The sequence below is a fragment of the Danio aesculapii genome, chromosome 1, assembly GCF_903798145.1.
Source record: "Danio aesculapii chromosome 1, fDanAes4.1, whole genome shotgun sequence".
Classification (NCBI taxonomy): Eukaryota; Metazoa; Chordata; class Actinopteri; order Cypriniformes; family Danionidae; genus Danio; species Danio aesculapii.
The window spans coordinates 2,961,253-2,982,831 of record NC_079435.1 but is presented as its reverse complement, the minus strand read 5'-3'; the positions used below and the strand labels follow the sequence as shown (position 1 = coordinate 2,982,831).

Below are 21,579 nucleotides of genomic sequence, written 5' to 3'. Positions count from 1 at the left end.
ATGATTTCTGACATGAGAAATATCTGGTGTTGATCTCAGTCATCAGTTGATTTCCACACACTGATGTTGTGCATTAATAATCTGCAGATGTGTAAAGATCTTCCTAACACTAAGAGCTGTTTAGGGTGATGTACATTTACTGTTGATGAGTGTAGAAGTGATGATTAATGCTGGATTCTAGATAGATTTGATGCTGATGTGGCTCAGAATGGCTCCTGCTCTTCATCTGATCTTTCTGCTCATCATTCACAGTGAGTCAATCTTACATTCACATTACTGCTTTATTTCTCCGCATTTACACACACTCCACAATCAGACAATATTCAGCCATTTTCTGTGCTGTGATGACTATCTTCTCTCAGATATAGGAAGTTAGGCTGTGCTGGAGGATCTATTTTCTCAGAAGAGAGTCTTTAGTTGAAGTGTCATGAGACCGGCCTGTTTTAGCGTTTCTTTCACACGTTTGGTTTCGGCTGTGAAGCGCTGGCACAATCTTCACAGTAATGACAAAATCAGCTTTTAACAGCTAGTCAATGATAGTGTTTTTGTCAGTTTCCATCTCCTGCTAATTCCTTGATGTGGACTTGGTGTGTCCTGGACTTAAATAGTGAATATTCATTACGTCCCCTGAGAAACATTTACCATCTGAACAGAGAAATTAACTCAATCTGTTTTGGTGAACTTGACTGCTGATCTGCAAACACAAAAATACAGTTTCAGCACACGATTACAGCATTTGTGGAGATGGTCAAATCAACAGCAATCAGGATTAAATCACTTTACAATAAAAATAACACATAATAATGTGCTAACATGTAAACTACATTTGACTTCATTATGAACTGATGAGATATCCCTTTAATGTTCTTTATCATTTAGCAGGATAAGTTTACCTTAGTCAGAAGAGTTAATTAGTTAACTAACACACTAACAAGTAATTTAGGTAGTTATTGATCTCATCATTAGTTGATACTAAAGAAACACGTCGTTTACATGTTAGTACATTATTATTTATTTAGGTCTTTTTGTCCTGATATTTTCCATTATTGTTTTCTCTCAGCTGGTTTATTTTTTCTGTTTATTTCTGTCCTCCATCAAGACTGAAGTCATTCACACTGAGATCATTATTCATATTCACAAGATCAGCTTAATATATCATCTGTAATGAGTCCCTGTTTACAACTAGTAAAACAGCATGAGTTCCTAGTGTCTTATAGTCTATTTTAACTGATAAAACTACATTTTAATCAGGACTTTTTCTGTCTTTCAGGAGTTTCTAGTGCTGATTGGGGTGTGAATTACAGTCCTACTCAAATCTGTGTGCTAAAGAACTCAACAATAACAATCAGCTGCACTTTTACATACCCGACTCCTGGATATCAGGTCATGAAAGTGTTCTGGAACATAGACCAGGTAAAACAAGGAGAAGAGTTAGCAGATCTGTCTAATAACTCTGAATACAGTCAGAGACTTCAGTATCTGGGAGATAAACAGCAGAACTGCACCGTCAGACTGAGTCATGTGACAAAGAAAGATGAACATGAGTATTATTTCAAATTCATTACTGATGTAACAGAAGGAAAATGGATTGGTATTCCAGGAGTGCGTCTCTCTGTCACAGGTGACTCTCCTGAGGTTTCTCTCTTCTTGTGGTCATTATGTAGAATAATAATCAGTGTATGAGAGCAGCACTAGATATAATGTGTGTGTTGTGTTCAGATCTTCAGCTGGAGTCTCCTGAGAGAGTGACAGAGGGAGATTCAGTCCGTCTGACATGTAAAAGCAGCTGTAAACTGACTGACACACCAACATTCATCTGGTACAGAAACTCACACACATTGACTAATATTGGAGATGAACTCAACATCAGGTCAGTCAGTAGAAGAGAAGCAGGACACTACAGCTGTGGTGTGCAGGGACAAACGTACATCTCTCCTGCTGTTTATCTCGATGTCACATGTAAGTTTTCATCTTTTTTACCTGTTTAAATAATTTCGACTTAGTATAAATACAAAAGTATTCGATCCATAAAAGTTAAAATACTTCTGCAATAGTGCTAACAATTGGTGTGAAAAATGTGGCATTGTGCATGCGTATGAGTGTCATTAGCTCAGTTATGTCATTTTAAATGTTAAATTGTTCAAGATGTCTTTGTTATGACAACTTGACATTATCAAGATAGCATAGCTTGTCATAAATCTGTCTTAAACATTATGGTCTTGAATATAGACATCCCTTTTAGTACTCTGTATACAGTACACATTTTAAACTGATCTTCATATTTATTTTCAGTCTTGTTTTTACGTGTTTCTCCTGCAGATGCTCCAGATACTCCTGTGATCTCCATCAGTGGATCTGCTGTAATGATGGAGGGAGATTCAGTGACTCTGAGCTGCAGCAGTGACTCAAACCCTCCTGCACAAATCAGCTGGTTTAAAGGAGAAACATCTGTAGGATCTGGAAGAATCTTCAGCATCTCCAAGATCAGCTCTGATGACAGTGGAGAATACAAGTGTAGAGCCAGAAATGAACATGGAGAGAAATACTCTGATCCTGTGACTTTAGATGTCCAGTGTGAGTAAATGAGCTCTTGATCTTCTGTCTGTTCTGGTGTTTTCTCTGTATTGTCATCTCTCCGTCAGGTGAGACAGGCACGCACGCACGCACACACACACACACACACACACACACACACACACACACTGCCGGAGATCATTTACAATGATTCTACCATCACACACAATTTATGCTCAGTCTTGTATATCTGTACAGTGTACATTACTAAGTGTTTTCATTGTCCTAGCCATGTTTTGACTCTTTGTTTTGTTTATATATTTATGTTTGTTTTGCGACCTGCCTTGACTCTTTTGGATTATGTACCTGCTACCGTCTGTCCCTATATTGAACCTTGCCTATACAATTTAGAAAAAGCTAAATTGGCTCAGGTCACCAATCAAGATCATTTCATTTCTTTTGTCTTTTATTTAGACCCACCCAGGAACATCTCAGTGTCCATCAGTGGATCTGCTGTAATAATGTCTGGAGATTCAGTGACTCTGAACTGCAGCAGCGACTCAAACCCTCCTGCAGAAATCAACTGGTTTAAAGGAGAAACATCTGTAGGATCTGGAAGAATCTTCAACATCTCAAAGATCAGCTCTGATGACAGTGGAGAATACAAGTGTAGAGCCAGAAATGGACATGGAGAGAAATACTTTGATCCTGTGACTTTAAATGTGCAGTGTGAGTAAATGAGCTCTTGATCTTCTCTCTGTTCTGGTGTTTTCTCTGTATTGTCATCTCTCCGTCCGGTGCTATCATTAGCCGCTTTGCTCTCATTAGCTCCTGTTCCTCTTCTCACTCCTATTGAACTGATATTTATTCCTCTCCTGCTGTGTAACTCCTTGTCAGAATCTTTTTTTATTATTTCACAAAGAGAAACTGGAACATGAACTGCACACATTCAACGCGTAAACAAAGAAATGTTTAGTAACATTATCACTGTAGGCTACTTGTCACTCAACACAGAGAGTGTCACAGCCAGAGACACTAGAGGGAACTATACACATCACATCTGCCACTAAACCAGACTACACATCCTAGAATCCTCAGCACCTCATACCTGATTTTCATGAACTTTGATTACACACACACACACACTGTCAGAGATCATTTACAATGATTCTACCTTCACACACAATTTTTGCTCAGTCTTGTATATCTGTACAGTGTACATTACTAAGTGTTTTCATTGTCCTGGCCATGTTTTGACTCTTTGTTTTGTTTATATATTTATGTTTGTTTTGCGACCTGCCTTGACTCTTTTGGATTATCTACATGCTACCGTCTGTCCCTATATTGAACCTTGCCTATGGCTCAGGTCACCAATCAAGATCATTTTTTATTTGTCTTTTATTCAGACCCACCCAGGAGCGTCTCAGTGTCCATCAGTGGATCTGCTGTAATAATGTCTGGAGATTCAGTGACTCTAAACTGCAGCAGTGACTCAAACCCTCCTGCAGAAATCAGCTGGTTTAAAGGAGAAACATCTGTAGGATCTGGAAGAATCTTCAGCATCTCCAAGATCAGCTCTGATGACAGTGGAGAATACAAGTGCAGAGCCAGAAATGACCTTGGAGAGAAATACTCTGATCCTGTGACTTTAGATGTCCAGTGTGAGTTTATAGTCATTCTGTATTTAAAATGCCTGCTTGTGTTTTTGTTGATTTATTTATTGTTAATGTGATGTATCTCGCTGTTATGAAAAGCTGATGTGTCTTGTGTTTCAGGTGCCAGATTTGTCTCCTGCTCTCCTGCATTTCCTGTTGGTTTTGCTGTTGGTGTTTTTGTCGGTGGAGCGTCAGCAACAATCAGTGCTGTTCTTTACTTCTGGTGAGAGTAAGAATAAGTTGTACTGCACTTAATCTTTCATTTATTAAAATACATTATTTCCTCTTTCTGCTGACAGTCTTTCTAAAAGGAAGAGCAGAAGATCTGCAGTGAAAGAGTCTGAGGTGAGATGATCATCATTATTTACTGTGTGTTCCTGTATGTTTCCTACAGCCGTGATGATCGTACAGAGATATTAAGAGTGTACAGTAAAACTGATTTACATTTGAGTTCCCCTAAACATTAATGTAGCTTGGCCTGGTTCAGGTATCAGTTTCATGTCGTTTGCTGCTTTGTTTAAATTGCAACACACACATTACCCTCCTCCTCAGAGGACACAACACCAAAACATTCAAAAACAGAACACCTCACCTCGAACTTGAGCTGAACTATTTTGAAACTTGACCGTTGCATGTGTGTAGGAACAGCTGACGATCCATAAACAAAGCGGCACGCGTCGCGTTTTCAACGTGGCTTTACACGCGATATGAGAATATAAAGAGTTAACCTGATACAGCACACGCGGTTACAAGTAACAAAACACAACTAAATACATAATTTGCAAGCTAGAGTAAACGAGGCAACAATTTTTATCGCATGTACTTACACTTGTGAAATGGAGGAAGAAACTGATCCATGATGCACTGATCTATGTTCTGACAGAGTCCATCAGTAGACTTTTCTGATCCTTCTTTAACAAACGCCAGATGAAGTCTTCTTTGTAAGCATGTAGTTTCCAGAAGCACTGCACAAGGCTGGGCTATAATGTCGAGGTATTTTTGCAAAACTGAACCTTAACCACTGACTAACCACTTAACCACTGACAGCGTGACTTCATTCAACCGGTGTGTTTGTGTGTGTATGTGTGTGTGGCTTTTTTTCTGTGTTAGTGGGCGGGGCCGCAGGTTTCAAATCTCCCGGGTTTGCGAGCACAACAACTGGGCGGGGCTTGTGTTTCATAGCTGTGTCATCGCGAATCACCTAATGACTCGTTATCAAGACGACTCGTTTGAAGCACTATGAGTCGACTCTTTTATAGATGAATCAATAGTTTTAAACACTGTACCCTTACAGATTTAAGCCTTAGCTGGATATTACACTACATGGAAGGTCATTTTGAAAAACCCACAATATGGGCTCTTTAAGTATTTTCCTGAATAGTATTTTATAGTTTGTAGTGTTTTTCTAATTGGGAATTCATATTGTGTGTAGGTAATGCCTTCACTTGTAAAGACTGTCGAGACAGATTCATTTGTTGATCATTTATTTTAATAAACTATATTATGAAGATACTGCTTACCAGTGCAGCCTGCCTCTTTCCTGCTCTCAGTAATGCAGACATGTGAATAAATGTGTAAAAAAACAAATATTACCTGTCATTTTAACGTGATCAGTTCATCTGAACACATTCACCTCTGATAAAACTGCAGTACTTACACTCCTTAAAATGTATAGCAGATGTGACTGTATGGGCTGCTTCTCGCTGTTCTTCGTGACATATAAGAATATTGAATGTTGTTCTCTGACTATGATGGGATTTGCAGGCTTTTAATAGACTTGTCCCTCTCGCCTCTTTTCTGTCATCTCTTACTAAGGTAAGCAGACTGTATGCACACGAGCGATACACTTATTTAAATGTCTTATGATAGTACTACAGTATGTAGATTTATACATACAGTTTTAAAACTTTTACAACAACCGTAGAGCAAAATGAATGTATTTCTCACGTAAAAACAATCCAAAATGCACGTAGGTCTATGTGTTTATGAGTATTTATTTGTTTATAATATATAGCGTAGATTATAATATAAACTGAGAGATTAACTCGTTGTCATGGACCATGTTTCTAAAAGTAAGCTTATAAAGTTGTCTGTAGCAGGGTGGTGCTGACGTCACAGGCGAGCGCGCCGAAGGCTCTGTAGTCTGTTTATAGCCTAATGTTAGCTTTTCAGTTCTTGTGTTTGCATTTAAGATCCAAAAGAGCTAAAAGTTGTATTTTTGCTAATGGAGGAACACTGATAGTTCCGCAACTGTGTTTAAAAACAGTGTTAGCCACAGAGAGTTTGTCAAGAAGAGCCTCTCTTCACACACTCAGTCCATCAGTCGCTGTTGATCCGCTGCTCTTCAACACGGTAAGACAAACACACTGGTATTTGACTGATTATTAGTGTAGATGAAGCTCATATAACACATGATTTCTGACATGAGAAATATCTGGTGTTGATCTCAGTCATCAGTTGATTTCCACACACTGATGTTGTGCATTAATAATCTGCAGATGTGTAAAGATCTTCCTAACACTAAGAGCTGTTTAGGGTGATGTACATTTACTGTTGATGAGTGTAGAAGTGATGATTAATGCTGGATTCTAGATAGATTTGATGCTGATGTGGCTCAGAATGGCTCCTGCTCTTCATCTGATCTTTCTGCTCATCATTCACAGTGAGTCAATCTTACATTCACATTACTGCTTTATTTCTCCGCATTTACACACACTCCACAATCAGACAATATTCAGCCATTTTCTGTGCTGTGATGACTATCTTCTCTCAGATATAGGAAGTTAGGCTGTGCTGGAGGATCTGTTTTCTCAGTAGAGAGTCTTTAATTAAAGTGTCATGAGACCGGCCTGTTTTAGCGTTTCTTTCACATGTTTGGTTTCGGCTGTGAAGCATTAAGCACAGGCACAATCTTCACAGTGATGACAAAAGCAGCTTTTAACAGCTAGTCAATGATAGTGTTTTTGTCAGTTTCCATCTCCTGCTAATTCCTTGACGTGGACTTGGTGTGTCCTGGACTTAAATATTGAATATCCATTACGTCCTCTGTGAAACATTTACCATCTGAACAGAGAAATTAACTGAATCTGATTTGGTGAACTTCACTACTAAACTGCAAACACAAAAATAAAGTTTCAGCACACGATTACAGCATTTGTGGAGATGGTCAAATCAACAGCATTCAGGAAAATAACACTTTACAATAAAAATAACACATAATAATGTGCTAACATGTAAACTACATTTGACTTCATTATGAACTGATGAGATATCCCTTTAATGTTCTTTATCATTTAGCAGGATAAGTTTACCTTAGTCAGAAGAGTTAATTAGTTAACAAACATACTAACAAGTAATTTAGGTAGTTATTTATCTCATCATTAGTTGATACTAAAGAAACACGTTGTTTACATGTTAGTTCATTATTATTTATTTAGGTCTTTTTGTCCTGATATTTTCCATTATTGTTTTCTCTCAGCTGGTTTATTTACTGTTTATTTCTGTCCTCCATCAAGACTGAAGTCATTCACACTGAGATCATTATTCATATTCACAAGATCAGCTTAAAATATCATCTGTAATGAGTCACTGTTTACAACTAGTAAAACAGCATGAGTTCCTAGTGTCTTATAGTCTATTTTAACTGATAAAACTACATTTTAATCAGGACTGTTTCTGTGTTTCAGGGGTTTCTAGTGATTATTGGGGTGTGAATTACAGTCCTACACAAATCTGTGCACTACAGAACTCAACAATGACAATCAGCTGCACTTTTACATACCCGACTACTGGATATCAGATCATGAAAGTGTTCTGGAACATAGACCAGGTAAAACAAGGAGATGAGTTTGCAGATCTGTCTAATAACCCTGAATACAGTCAGAGGCTTCAGTATTTGGGAGATAAACAGCAGAACTGCACCGTCAGACTGAGTCATGTGACAAAGAAAGATGAACATGAGTATTATTTTAGATTCATTACTAATGTAACAGGAGGAATTTGGACTGGTATTCCAGGAGTGCGTCTCTCTGTCACAGGTGACTCTCCTGAGGTTTCTCTCTTCTTGTGGTCATCATGTAGAATAATAATCAGTGTATGAGAGCAGCACTAGATATAATGTGTGTGTTGTGTTCAGATCTTCAGCTGGAGTCTCCTGAGAGAGTGACAGAGGGAGATTCAGTCAATCTGACATGTAATAGCAGCTGTAATCTGACTGACACACCAACATTCATCTGGTACAGAAACTCAGACACATTGACTAATATTAGAGATAAACTCAACATCAGTTCAGTCAGTAGAAGAGAAGCAGGACACTACAGCTGTGGTGTGCAGGGACAAACGTACATCTCTCCTGCTGTTTATCTCGATGTCAGATGTAAGTTTTCACCTTTTTTACCTGTTTAAATAATTTCGACTTAGTATAAATAAAAAAGTATTCGATCCATAAAAGTTAAAATACTTTTGCAATAGTGCTAACAATTGGTGTGAAAAATGTGGCATTGTGCATGCGTATGAGTGTCATTAACTCAGTTATGTCATTTTAAATGTTAAATTGTTCAAGATGTCTTTGTTATGACAACTTGACATTATCAAGATAGCATAGCTTGTCATAAATCTGTCATAAACATTATGGTCTTGAATATAGACATCCCTTTTAGTACTCTGTATACAGTACACATTTTAAACTGATCTTGATATTTATTTTCAGTCTTGTTATTACATGTTTCTCCTGCAGATGCTCCAGATACTCCTGTGATCTCCATCAGTGGATCTGCTGTAATAATGTCTGGAGATTCAGTGACTCTGAGCTGCAGCAGTGACTCAAACCCTCCTGCAGAAATCAACTGGTTTAAAGGAGAAACATCTGTAGGATCTGGAAGAATCTTCAGCATCTCCAAGATCAGCTCTGATGACAGTGGAGAATACAAATGTAGAGCCAGAAATGACCATGGAGAGAAATACTCTGATCCTGTGACTTTAGATGTCCAGTGTGAGTTTATAGTCATTCTGTATTTAAAATGCCTGCTTGTGTTTTTGTTGATTTATTTATTGTTAATGTGATGTATCTCGCTGTTATGAAAAGCTGATGTGTCTTGTGTTTCAGGTGCCAGATTTGTCTCCTGGTCTCCTGCATTTGGTGTTGGTTTTGCTGTTGGTGTTTTTGTCGGTGGAGCGTCAGCAACAATCAGTGCTGTTCTTTACTTCTGGTGAGAATAAGAATAAGTTGTACTGCACTTAATCTTTCATTTATTAAAATACATTATTTCCTCTTTCTGCTGACAGTCTTTCTAAAAGGAAGAGCAGAAGATCTACAGTGAAAGAGTCTGTGGTGAGATGATCTTCATTATTTACTGTGTGTTCCTGTATGTTTCCTACAGCCGTGATGATCGTACAGAGATATTAAGAGTGTACAGTAAAACTGATTTACATTTGAGTTCCTCTACACATTACTGTAGCTTGGCCTGGTTCAGGTCGTTTGCTGCTTTTTTTAAATTGCAAGCCATTTGTGAGCCCATGAGCATGCTGGTTTGAACAGGGGGTATGTTAAGGTACATTTTAGCTAATTTGAGGCAAATGAAATAAACTGCACCATTCACCAACTAAAAGCTGCTCTAAATGTTAATGGCACTGTTTTTCTTTTATTTAAAGAGCACATTAGTGATATGCAGGTCCAAAATGTGCATACATGTTGCTTATTACACACACAGGGATGCACAGCAGCACACGAACATCTTTAAATATGAAATTTAAAAGGTTATAATGTAAAAGATTATTATTGTCTACATGAATATATAATACCTCATACTCAGGGGGCTTTGGTGAATCCAGCTCATTTTGTTCATGGTCTTTAACATTGCACACCAGCAGATCTGTTTCCTCCCTAGTCATGTGTTCAGTTTTTCTGCTTACAAAGGCTGCCAGTGAAAATAACGAATCCCTCATGGTGCAACTGCAGTTTGCTCTTAAAGGGAATTGGAGATGAGACTCTGACTGGTTTAATGATGTTACGACCAACACCCCTTTCAGACCATTCACTGTGTGCTTTAGATTATGACTTTAGATCATTAAAATAAAGCCAGAATGTCCTTCTCTCTGTTCAGATCTCAGACACATATGCAGGTCTGGATCTCCAGTCTGCGACCTCTGACCTGTACGACACACTCACAGTAAGTGAAACTCAAAGTCTGACAATGGTCACTGATGATCAGATGATTGATGGATCTCTCGCTGTCTTTCTCACAGAGCGTTCACCACAGACCTGCTGAAATCTCTTGCTCCACTCTTGATCCTCAGAGCTCTTCTGAACATCACAATCCACCAGTAAGAGACAATATCAGCCATAAACCCTCTCAGCAGCAGTTTGATTATTGGATGAGCCTCGTCAAAGAGTTTAATGTGGTTGAGCTTCAGTCTTTCTTCATCTCATTGTTTGTTCAGATCAACAGGAAGAGGCTGCAGTGAGAGGCGGAGCCAGAAATAACCAATCCTGAGCTGTGTGGGCGGAGTCATGGGTGATTGACAGTTATCATTAGTGATGAGTCACTGAATTGCTTTATAGTCTTAAAGTGTTTAATATTTTCCATGTTCTGTTATTCTGTGTTCCTGTAAGTGATCAGTTTTATTAGTGACGGTCTCATATGTGTTTGTGTAAACCCTTACTCCACCAGCAGAGGTCTCCATCTCCTGCTACTGATAGAAATCTTTATGTGGCTTTATTTTGTATTGAGCTGGAAGTTATATGAACATGCTCTCTTGTTTTTTCTGTAAAGAGTGTCAGAGATTTAAACGCCTCTGGTCAATTTATTATTACCAGAACTTTGCATATTAAAGCCTTTAGCATGCTAATAAAGCCACCTGAGTATGAATAATTGATTCTGGATGTGAAAGGCATATTTAAAGGGCATCTTTCTATACATCATTCTGCACATTAGTAAATACACTGATCAGCCAATAGAGGAACTATGACGTCAATTTGTATGCAAAAACCCAGAAGTGAGTTAGCATTTTAGCAGTTCCGGTTCCCTCATCCCAAAGTCAATAGGTTTTTTTTCAATAGGATTTCAGTTAAATCACTTAAATAAGGTCCATGGCTAACACAAACTCAAGATACGTTTTATTATACGACATAAAACACATCAGCTACAGCACATTCTAGATATTTTAAATCGGTTATGCTTCTTTTAAAAGACAGTTGCTATCAAGGTGCTGAATGAGACTACAGGCACTGTTGGAGACATTATACGTAATCGAGCTGAGCTGGTCTAGAGCGCAACTCACTTGCATTGGGTATTTGGATTTGTCTTATTTAAAGATCCCCTATTATACATGAAATAGGGTCATATTTTGATTGTAAGGGTCTCCAACAACAGTCTAATATGCATGCAAGGTCAAACAACACTTTCACAGTCTTATAATCTGCATTTATTTTTACCTAATTATCCCAGCGACTCCCATATGATTCGTTCAGTGATTCATTTGTTCCCAAACCCCTCCTCAGCGCGAAGCTAATCTGTGCTGATTGGACCGATGACAGCCTGCTGCGATTGGTCGACACTGACAGGCTTCAGCGCGAGACAGAGTGAAATGCCCAGCAGCTAATCAACAATATAAAAGTAGTCACAGTGCACGCACGCTTCATAGTGTAAGGCGTGGATTTTGCCTGCCAGTGGGTGAATGTAAATAAAGATGATGGATTTAAAATACTGATGACTAACTATTTTATTGAGAAAAAACTCCAAGAACTGGGGAGATCTCCTAGCCCATCACACTCTACCTGCTCTTTTCACATACACACACACACACACATTACCCTCCTCCTCAGAGGACACAACACCAAAACCTTCAAAAACAGAACACCTCACCTCGAACTTGAGCTGAACTATTTTGAAACTTGACCGTTGCATGTGTGTAAGAACAGCTGACTATCCGTAAACAAAGCAGCACGCATCGCGTTTTCAACGTGGCTTTACACACGATATGAGAATATAAAGAGTTAACCTGATACAGCACACGCGGTTACAAGTAACAAAACACAACTAAATACATAATTTGCAAGCTAGAGTAAACGAGGCAACAATTTTAATCGCACGTACTTACACTGGTGAAATGGAGGAAGAAACTGATCCATGATGCACTGATCTATGTTCTGACAGAGTCCATCAGTAGACTTTTCTGATCCTTCCTTTAACAAACGCCAGATGAAGTCTTCTTTGTAAGCATGTAGTTTCCAGAAGCACTGCACAAGGCTGGGCTATAATGCTGAGGTATTTTTGCAAAACTGAACCTTAACCACTGACAGCGTGACTTCATTCAACCGGTGTGTGTGTGTGTATGTGTGTGTGGCTTTTTTTCTGTGTTAGTGGGCGGAGCCGCAGGTTTCAAATCTCCCGGGTTTGCGAGCACAACAACTGGGCGGGGCTTGTGTTTCATAGCTGTGTCATCGCGAATCACCTAATGACTCGTTATCAAGACGACTCGTTTGAAGCACTATGAGTCGACTCTTTTATAGATGAATCAATAGTTTTAAACACTGTACCCTTACAGATTTAAGCCTTAGCTGGATATTACACTACATGGAAGGTCATTTTGAAAAACCCACAATATGGGCTCTTTAAGTATTTTCCTGAATAGTATTTTATAGTTTGTAGTGTTTTTCTAATTGGGAATTCATATTGTGTGTAGGTAATGCCTTCACTTGTAAAGACTGTCGAGACAGATTCATTTGTTGATCATTTGTTTTAATAAACTATATTATCAAGATATTGCTTACCAGTGCAGCCTGCCTCTTTCCTGCTCTCAGTAATGCAGACATGTGAATAAATGTGTAAAAAACCACATATTACCTGTCATTTTAACGTGATCAGTTCATCTGAACACATTCACCTCTGATAAAACTGCAGTACTTACACTCCTTAAAATGTATAGCAGATGTGACTGTATGGGCTGCTTCTCGCTGTACTTCGTGACATATAAGAATATTGAATGTTGTTCTTTGACTATGATTGGATTTGCAGGCTTTTAATAGACTTGTCCCTCACGCCTCTTTTCTGTCATCTATTACTAAGGTAAGCAGACTGTATGCACACGAGCGATACACTTATTTAAATGTCTTATGATAGTACTATGTAGATTTATACATACAGTTTTAAAAGTTTTACAACAACCGTAGAGCAAAATGGATGTATTTCTCACGTAAAAACAATCCAAAATGCACGTAGGTCTATGTGTTTATGAGTATTTATTTGTTTATAATATATAGCGTAGATTATAATATAAACTGAGAGATTAACTCTGTCATGGAGCATATTTCTAAAAGTAAGCTTATAAAGTTGTCTGTAGCAGGGTGGTGCTGACGTCACAGGCGAGCGCGCCGAAGGCTCTGTAGTCTGTTTATAGCCTAATGTTAGCTTTTCAGTTCTTGTGTTTGCATTTAAGATCCAAAAGTGCTAAAAGTTGTATTTTTGCTAATGGAGGAACACTGATAGTTCCGCAACTGTGTTTAAAAACAGTGTTAGCCACAGAGAGTTTGTCAAGAAGAGCCTCTCTTCACACACTCAGTCCATCAGTCGCTGTTGATCCGCTGCTCTTCAACACGGTAAGACAAACACACTGGTATTTGACTGATTATTAGTGTAGATGAAGCTCATATAACACATGATTTCTGACATGAGAAATATCTGGTGTTGATCTCAGTCATCAGTTGATCTCCACACACTGATGTTGTGCATTAATAATCTGCAGATGTGTAAAGATCTTCCTAACACTAAGAGCTGTTTAGGGTGATGTACATTTACTGTTGATGAGTGTAGAAGTGATGATTAATGCTGGATTCTAGATAGATTTGATGCTGATGTGGCTCAGAATGGCTCCTGCTCTTCATCTGATCTTTCTGCTCACCATTCACAGTGAGTCAATCTTACATTCACATTACTGCTTTATTTCTCTGCATTTACACACACTCCACAATCAGACATTATTCAGCAGGTTTCTGATATTCTTCTTTCTGATGTAGGAAGTTAGGCTGTGCTGGAGGATCTGTTTTCTCAGTAGAGAGTCTTTAGTTAAAGTGTCATGAGACCGGCCTGTTTTAGCGTTTCTTTCACACGTTTGGTTTCGGCTGTGATGCATTAAGCACAGGCACAATCTTCACAGTGATGACAAAAGCAGCTTTTAACAAGTAGTCAATGATAGTGTTTTTGTCAGTTTCCATCTCCTGCTAATTCCTTGACGTGGACTTGGTGTGTATTGGGCTTAAATAGTGAATATTCATTACGTCCCCTGAGAAACATTTACCATCTGAACACAGAAATTAACTGAATCTGTTTTGGTGAACTTCACTATTAAACTGCAAACACAACAATAAAGTTTCAGCACACGATTAGAGCATTTGTGGAGATGGTCAAATCAACAGCATTCAGGATTAAATCACTTTACAATAAAAATAACTAATAATGTGCTGACATGTAAACTACATTTGACTTCATTATGAACTGATGAGATATCCCTTTAATGTTCTTTATCATTTAGCAGGATAAGTTTACCTTAGTCAGAAGAGTTCATTAGTTAACTAACATACTAACAAGTAATTTAGGTAGTTATTTATCTCATCATTAGTTGATACTAAAGAAACACTTCGTTTACATGTTAGTATATTATTATTATTTATTTAGGTCTTTTTGTCCTGATATTTTCCATTATTGTTTTCTCTCAGCTGGTTTATTTTTTCTGTTTATTTCTGTCCTCCATCAAGACTGAAGTCATTCACACTGAGATCATTATTCATATTCACAAGATCAGCTTAATATATCATCTGTAATGAGTCACTGTTTACAACTAGTAAACCAGCATGAGTTCCTAGTGTCTTATAGTCTATTTTAACTGATAAAACTACATTTTAATCAGGACTGTTTCTGTGTTTCAGGGGTTTCTAGTGATTATTGGGGTGTGAATTACAGTCCTACACAATTCTGTGCACTACAGAACTCAACAGTGACAATCAGCTGCAATTTTACATATCCGTCTACTGGATATCAGATCATGAAAGCCTTCTGGAACATAGACCAGGTAAAACAAGGAGATGAGTTTGCAGATCTGTCTAATAACTCTGAATACAGTCAGAGGCTTCAGTATCTGGGAGATAAACAGCAGAACTGCACCGTCAGACTGAGTCATGTGACAAAGAAAGATGAACATGAGTATTATTTTAGATTCATTACTAATGTAACTTATGGGAAACTTATTGGTATTCCAGGAGTGCGTCTCTCTGTCACAGGTGACTCTCCTGAGGTTTCTCTCTTCTTGTGGTCATCATGTAGAATAATAATCAGTGTATGAGAGCAGCACTAGATATAATGTGTGTGTTGTGTTCAGATCTTCAGCTGGAGTCTCCTGAGAGAGTGACAGAGGGAGATTCAGTCAATCTGATATGTAAAAGCAGCTGTAAACTGACTGACACACCAACATGCATCTGGTACAGAAACTCACACACATTGACTAATATTGGAGATGAACTCAACATCAGGTCAGTCAGTAGAACAGAAGCAGGACACTACAGCTGTGGTGTGCAGGGACAAACGTACATCTCTCCTGCTGTTCATCTCGATGTCAGATGTAAGTTTCATCTTTTTTACTTGTTTAAATAATTTCGACTTAGTATAAATACAAAAGTATTCGATCCATAAAAGTTAAAATACTTTTGCAATAGTGCTAACAATTGGTGTGAAAAATGTGGCATTGTGCATGCGTATGAGTGTCATTAACTCAGTTATGTCATTTTAAATGTTAAATTGTTCAAGATGTCTTTGTTATGACAACTTGACATTATCAAGATAGCATAGCTTGTCATAAATCTGTCTTAAAAATTATAATCTTGAATATAGACATCCCTTTTAGTACTCTGTATACAGTACACATTTTAAACTGATCTTCATATTTATTTTCAGTCTTGTTTTTACATGTTTCTCCTGCAGATGCTCCAGATACTCCTGTGATCTCCATCAGTGGATCTGCTGTAATAATGTCTGGAGATTCAGTGACTCTGAACTGCATCAGTGACTCAAACCCTCCTGCAGAAATCAGCTGGTTTAAAGGAGAACCATCTGTAGGATCTGGAAGAATCTTCAAAATCTCCAAGATCAGCTCTGATGACAGTGGAGAATACAAGTGTAGAGCCAGAAATGACCATGGAGTGAAATACTCTGATCCTGTGAATTTAGATGTCCAGTGTGAGTAAATGAGCTCTTGATCTTCTCTCTGTTCTGGTGTTTTCTCTGTATTGTCATCTGTCCGTCAGGTGACACAGACACAGACACACACACACACACACACACACACACACACACACACACACACACACACACACACACACACACGCAGACAGACACACACACACACACACTGTCGGAGATCATTTACAATGATTCTACGATCACACACAATTTTTGCTCAGTCTTGTATATCTGTACAGTGTACATTACTAAGTGTTTTCATTGTCCTAGCCAAGTTTTCACTCTTTGTTTTGTTTATATGTTTATGTTTGTTTTGCGACCTGCCTTGACTCTTTTGGATTATGTACCTGCTACCGTCTGTCCCTATATTGAACCTTGCCTATACAATTTAGAAAAAGCTAAATTGGCTCAGGTCACCAATCAAGGTCATTTCATTTCTTTTGTCTTTTATTCAGACCCACCCAGGAACATCTCAGTGTCCATCAGTGGATCTGCTGTAATAATGTCTGGAGATTCAGTGACTCTAAACTGCAGCAGTGACTCAAACCCTCCTGCAGAAATCAGCTGGTTTAAAGGAGAAACATCTGTAGGATCTGGAAGAATCTTCAACATCTCAAAGATCAGCTCTGATGACAGTGGAGAATACAAGTGTAGAGCCAGAAATGAACATGGAGAGAAATACTCTGATCCTGTGAATTTAGATGTGCAGTGTGAGTAAATGAGCTCTTGATCTTCTGTCTGTTCTGGTGTTTTCTCTGTATTGTCATCTCTCCGTCCGGTGCTATCAATAGCCGCTTTGCTCTCATTAGCTCCTGTTCCTCTTCTCACTCCTATTGAACTGATATTTATTCCTCTCCTGCTGTGTAACTCCTTGTCAGAATCTTTTTTTATTATTTCACAAAGAGAAACTGGAACATGAACTGCACACATTCAACGCGTAAACAAAGAAATGTTTAGTAACATTATCACTGTAGGCTACTTGTCACTCAACACAGAGAGTGTCACAGCCAGAGACACTAGAGGGAACTATACACATCAGCTCTGCCACTTAACCAGACTACACATCCCAGAATCCTCAGCACCTCATACCTGATTTTCATGAACTTTGATTACACACACACACACACACACACACGCACACACACACACACACACACTGTAATATCTCAGCACTTTATCACGTCCTCCAACCCACCAGGGGGCGCAGATATTGCCCTATTCTCCCCCACATTAGATGGAGGTAGTGACTCTTGTTCCTCCAAACTCCCCTGTAATCAGCCTAATCACCACCACCTGATCTTTGCTCTATAAAAGACCACTTCATATCCTGCTCTGTGTTCAGTCCTGAACTCTATCTCTTGCTGCCTCGTCCAGAGTCCAGTTAAGCTATTCTCAAGTCTGTCTGTCTGTCTGTCTGTCTGTCTGTCTGTCTGTCTGTCTGTCTGTCTGTCTGTCTGTCTGTCTGTCTGTCTGTTTGCTATAGCCCTGTTTGATTGTTCTGAGACCCTCGTGTCTATTTTATTTTGTATGTATTTTAGGAAGCTCGGCTTTCCTATTTTTGTTGTACTTGTTCAACCCTGGCTGTAGAGAGATATATTGTCTCTCCTTTTTGTAAAGTTTTCTTCAGTAAAGACTGTATTTTTTATTTTTTTGGAACTCATACGTTGTGGACTAACTTTGTTTCTCCTCTGCTCCTGGGCCACCAGTTGCTGACTTGGCTCATGTAGTTAGAACTACTGCTAACCACACCGTAGACCCGGGTTCGATCCCCACTCAGATCATTACACACACACACACACACACACACACACTGTCAGAGATCATTTACAATGATTCTACCTTCACACACAATTTTTGCTCAGTCTTGTATATCTGTACAGTGTACATTACTAAGTGTTTTCATTGTCCTAGCCATGTTTTGACTCTTTGTTTTGTTTATATATTTATGTTTGTTTTGCGACCTGCCTTGACTCTTTTGGATTATCTACATGCTACTGTCTGTCCCTATATTGAACCTTGCCTATACAATTTAGAAAAAGCTAAACTGGCTCAGGTCACCAATCAAGATCATTTCATTTCTTTTGTCTTTTATTTAGACCCACCCAGGAACATCTCAGTGTCCATCAGTGGATCTGCTGTAATAATGTCTGGAGATTCAGTGACTCTGAGCTGCAGCAGCGACTCAAACCCTCCTGCAGAAATCAGCTGGTTTAAAGGAGAAACATCTGTAGGATCTGGAAGAATCTTCAGCATCTCCAAGATCAGCTCTGATGACAGTGGAGAATACAAATGTAGAGCCAGAAATGACCATGGAGAGAAATACTCTGATCCTGTGACTTTAGATGTCCAGTGTGAGTTTATAGTCATTCTGTATTTAAAATGCCTGCTTGTGTTTTTGTTGATTTATTTATTGTTAATGTGATGTATCTCGCTGTTATGAAAAGCTGATGTGTCTTGTGTTTCAGGTGCCAGATTTGTCTCCTGCTCTCCTGCATTTGGTGTTGGTTTTGCTGTTGGTGTTTTTGTCGGTGGAGCGTCAGCAACAATCAGTGCTGTTCTTTACTTCTGGTGAGAATAAGAATAAGTTGTACTGCACTTAATCTTTCATTTATTAAAATACATTATTTCCTCTTTCTGCTGACAGTCTTTCTAAAAGGAAGAGCAGAAGATCTGCAGTGAAAGAGTCTGAGGTGAGATGATCATCATTATTTCCTGTGTGTTCCTGTATGTTTCCTACAGCCGTGATGATCGTACAGAGATATTAAGAGTGTACAGTAAAACTTATTTACATTTGAGTTCCTCTACACATTAATGTAGCTTGGCCTGGTTCAGGTATCAGTTTCATGTCGTTTGCTGCTTTGTTTAAATTGCAAGCCATTTGTGTGCCCATGGGCATGCTGGTTTGAACAGAGGGTATGTTATGGTACATTTTAGCTAATTTGAGGCAAATGAAATAAACTGCAGAATTCACCAACTAAAAGCTGCTCTAAATGTTAATGGCACTGTTTTTCTTTTATTTAAAGAGCCCGTTAGTGATATGCAGGTCCAAAATGTGCATACATGTTGCTTATTACACACACAGGGATGCACAGCAGCACACGAACATCTTTAAATATGAAAATTAAAAGGTTATAATGTCAAAGATTATTGTTGTCTACATGAATATAAAATACCTCATACTCAGGGGACTTTGGTGAATCCAGCTCATTTTGTTCATGGTCTTTAACATTGCACACCAGCAGATCTGTTTCCTCGCTAGTTATGTGTTCAGTTTTTCTGCTTACAAAGGCTGCCAGTGAAAATAACGAATCCGTCATGGTGCAACTGCAGTTTGCTCTTAAAGGGAATTGGAGATGAGACTCTCGACCAACACCCCTTTCAGACCATTCACTGTGTGCTTTAGATCATGACTTTAGATCATTAAAATAAAGCCAGAATGTCCTTCTCTCTGTTCAGATCTCAGACACATATGCAGGTCTGGATCTCCAGTCCGCGACCTCTGACCTGTACGACACACTCACAGTAAGTGAAAGTCAAAGTCAGTCAATGGTCACTGATGATCAGATGATTGATGGATCTCTCGCTGTCTTTCACACAGAGCGTTCACAACAGACCTGCTGAAAACTCCTACTCCACTCTTGATCCTCAGAGCTCTTCTGAACATCACAATCCACCAGTAAGAGACAATATCAGCCATAAACCCTCTCAGCAGCAGTTTGATTATTGGATGAGCCTCGTCAAAGAGTTTAATGTGGTTGAGCTTCAGTCTTTCTTCATCTTATTGTTTGTTCAGATCAACAGGAAGAGGCTGTAATGAGAGGCGGAGCCAGAAATCACCAATCCTGAGCTGTGTGGGCGGAGTCATGGGTGATTGACAGGGATCATTAGTGATGAGTCAGTGAATTGCTTTATAGTCTTAAAGTGTTTAATATTTTCCATGTTCTGTTATTCTGTGTTCCTGTAAGTGATCAGTTTTATTAGTGACGGTATCATATGTGTTTGTGTAAACCCTCACTCCACCAGCAGAGGTCTCCATCTCCTGCTACTGATAGAAATCTTTATGTGGCTTTTTTTTGTATTGAGCTGGAAGTTATATGAACATGCTCTCTCGTTTTTCTGTAAAGAGTGTCAGAGATTTAAACGCCTCTGGTCAATTTATTATTACCAGAACTTTGCGTATTAAAGCCTTTAGCATGCTAATAAAGCCACCTGAGTATGAATAATTGATTCTGGATGTGAAAGGCATATTTAAAGGGCATCTTTCTATACATCATTCTGCACATTAGTAAATACACTGATCAGCCAATAGAGGAACTATGACGTTAATTTGTATGCAAAAACCCAGAAGTGAGTTAGCATTTTAGCAGTTCCGGTTCCCTCATCCCAAAGTCAATAGGTTTTTTTTTAATGGGATTTCAGTTAAATCGCTTAAATAAGGTCCGTGGCTAACACAAACTCAAGATACTTTCATTATACGACATAAAACACATCAGCTACAGCACATTCTAGATATTTTAAATCGGTTATGCTTCTTTTAAAAGACGGTTGCTATCAAGGTGCTGAATGAGACTACAGGCACTGTTGGAGACATTATACGTCATCGAGCTGAGCTGGTCTAGAGCGCAGCTCACTTGCATTGGGCATTTGGATTTGTCTTATTTAAAGAGCCCTTATTATACATGAAATAGGGTCATATTTTGATTGTAAGGGTCTCCAATAACAGTCTAATATGCATGCAAGGTCAAAAAACACTTTCACGGTCTTATAATCTGCATTTAGTTTTACCTAATAATCCCAGCGACTCCCATATGAATCGTTCAGTGATTCATTTATTCCCAAACCCCTCCTCAGCGCGAAGCTAATCTGCGCTATTAGACCAAGGATAGCCTGCTGCGATCGATGGATTAGCCTTCAGCGCGAGACAGAGTGAAATGCCCAGCAGCTAATCAACAATATAAAGTAGTCACAGTGCACGCACGCTTCATAGTGTAAGGTGTGGATTTTGGCTGCCAGTGGGTGAATGTAAATACAGATGACGGACTTGAAAATACTGACGACTAACTATTTTATTGAGCAAAAACTCCAAGAACTGGGGAGATCTCCTAGCCCATCACACTCTACCTGCTCTTTACACACACACACACACACACACACACACATTACCCTCCTCCTCAGAGGACACA

At 38.8% G+C, this 21,579-nt stretch overlaps 2 protein-coding genes and 1 long non-coding RNA gene across 3 annotated transcripts; all 3 read left to right on the top strand.

Annotated features, from left to right (window-relative positions):
- Positions 1-34: 34 nt before the first annotated feature.
- LOC130221443 (B-cell receptor CD22-like) lies at positions 35-4,523 on the top strand. Its single transcript, XM_056453980.1, has 8 exons — positions 35-251; positions 1,271-1,621; positions 1,720-1,959; positions 2,320-2,574; positions 2,989-3,243; positions 3,921-4,175; positions 4,290-4,392; positions 4,469-4,523. Exons 1-8 carry the CDS (start codon positions 191-193, stop codon positions 4,521-4,523), a joined length of 1,575 nt encoding a protein of 524 aa, XP_056309955.1. The 5' UTR covers positions 35-190.
- Positions 4,524-6,614: 2,091 nt separating this feature from the next.
- Positions 6,615-20,210, top strand: LOC130221370 (B-cell receptor CD22-like). Its single transcript, XM_056453858.1, has 11 exons — positions 6,615-6,831; positions 7,856-8,206; positions 8,305-8,544; positions 8,905-9,159; positions 16,139-16,393; positions 16,852-17,106; positions 18,493-18,747; positions 18,862-18,964; positions 19,041-19,086; positions 19,853-19,918; positions 19,995-20,210. The coding sequence occupies exons 1-11, from the start codon at positions 6,771-6,773 to the stop codon at positions 20,208-20,210; spliced, it is 2,103 nt and encodes a 700-aa protein (XP_056309833.1). The 5' UTR covers positions 6,615-6,770.
- LOC130230052 (uncharacterized) lies at positions 10,269-10,725 on the top strand. The gene is made up of 3 exons (XR_008837906.1): positions 10,269-10,336; positions 10,413-10,490; positions 10,608-10,725. It is a non-coding gene; the product is annotated as an uncharacterized LOC130230052 (long non-coding RNA).
- Positions 20,211-21,579: the final 1,369 nt, after the last annotated feature.

What these genes read in the sequence shown, in the direction of transcription:
- LOC130221370 (XM_056453858.1), top strand. Translation starts at nt 6,771, where the DNA reads ATGCTGATGTGGCTCAGAATGGCTCCTGCTCTTCATCTGATCTTTCTG. An exon ending in TGTTTATCTCGATGTCAGAT is followed by an intron (nt 8,545 to 8,904) that starts GTAAGTTTTCAC and finishes TTTCTCCTGCAG; the next exon opens with ATGCTCCAGATACTCCTGTG. An exon ending in AGTGCTGTTCTTTACTTCTG is followed by an intron (nt 18,965 to 19,040) that starts GTGAGAATAAGA and finishes TTCTGCTGACAG; the next exon opens with TCTTTCTAAAAGGAAGAGCA.
- LOC130221443 (XM_056453980.1), top strand. Translation starts at nt 191, where the DNA reads ATGCTGATGTGGCTCAGAATGGCTCCTGCTCTTCATCTGATCTTTCTG. An exon ending in TGTGACTTTAAATGTGCAGT is followed by an intron (nt 3,244 to 3,920) that starts GTGAGTAAATGA and finishes TCTTTTATTCAG; the next exon opens with ACCCACCCAGGAGCGTCTCA. An exon ending in TGTGACTTTAGATGTCCAGT is followed by an intron (nt 4,176 to 4,289) that starts GTGAGTTTATAG and finishes CTTGTGTTTCAG; the next exon opens with GTGCCAGATTTGTCTCCTGC.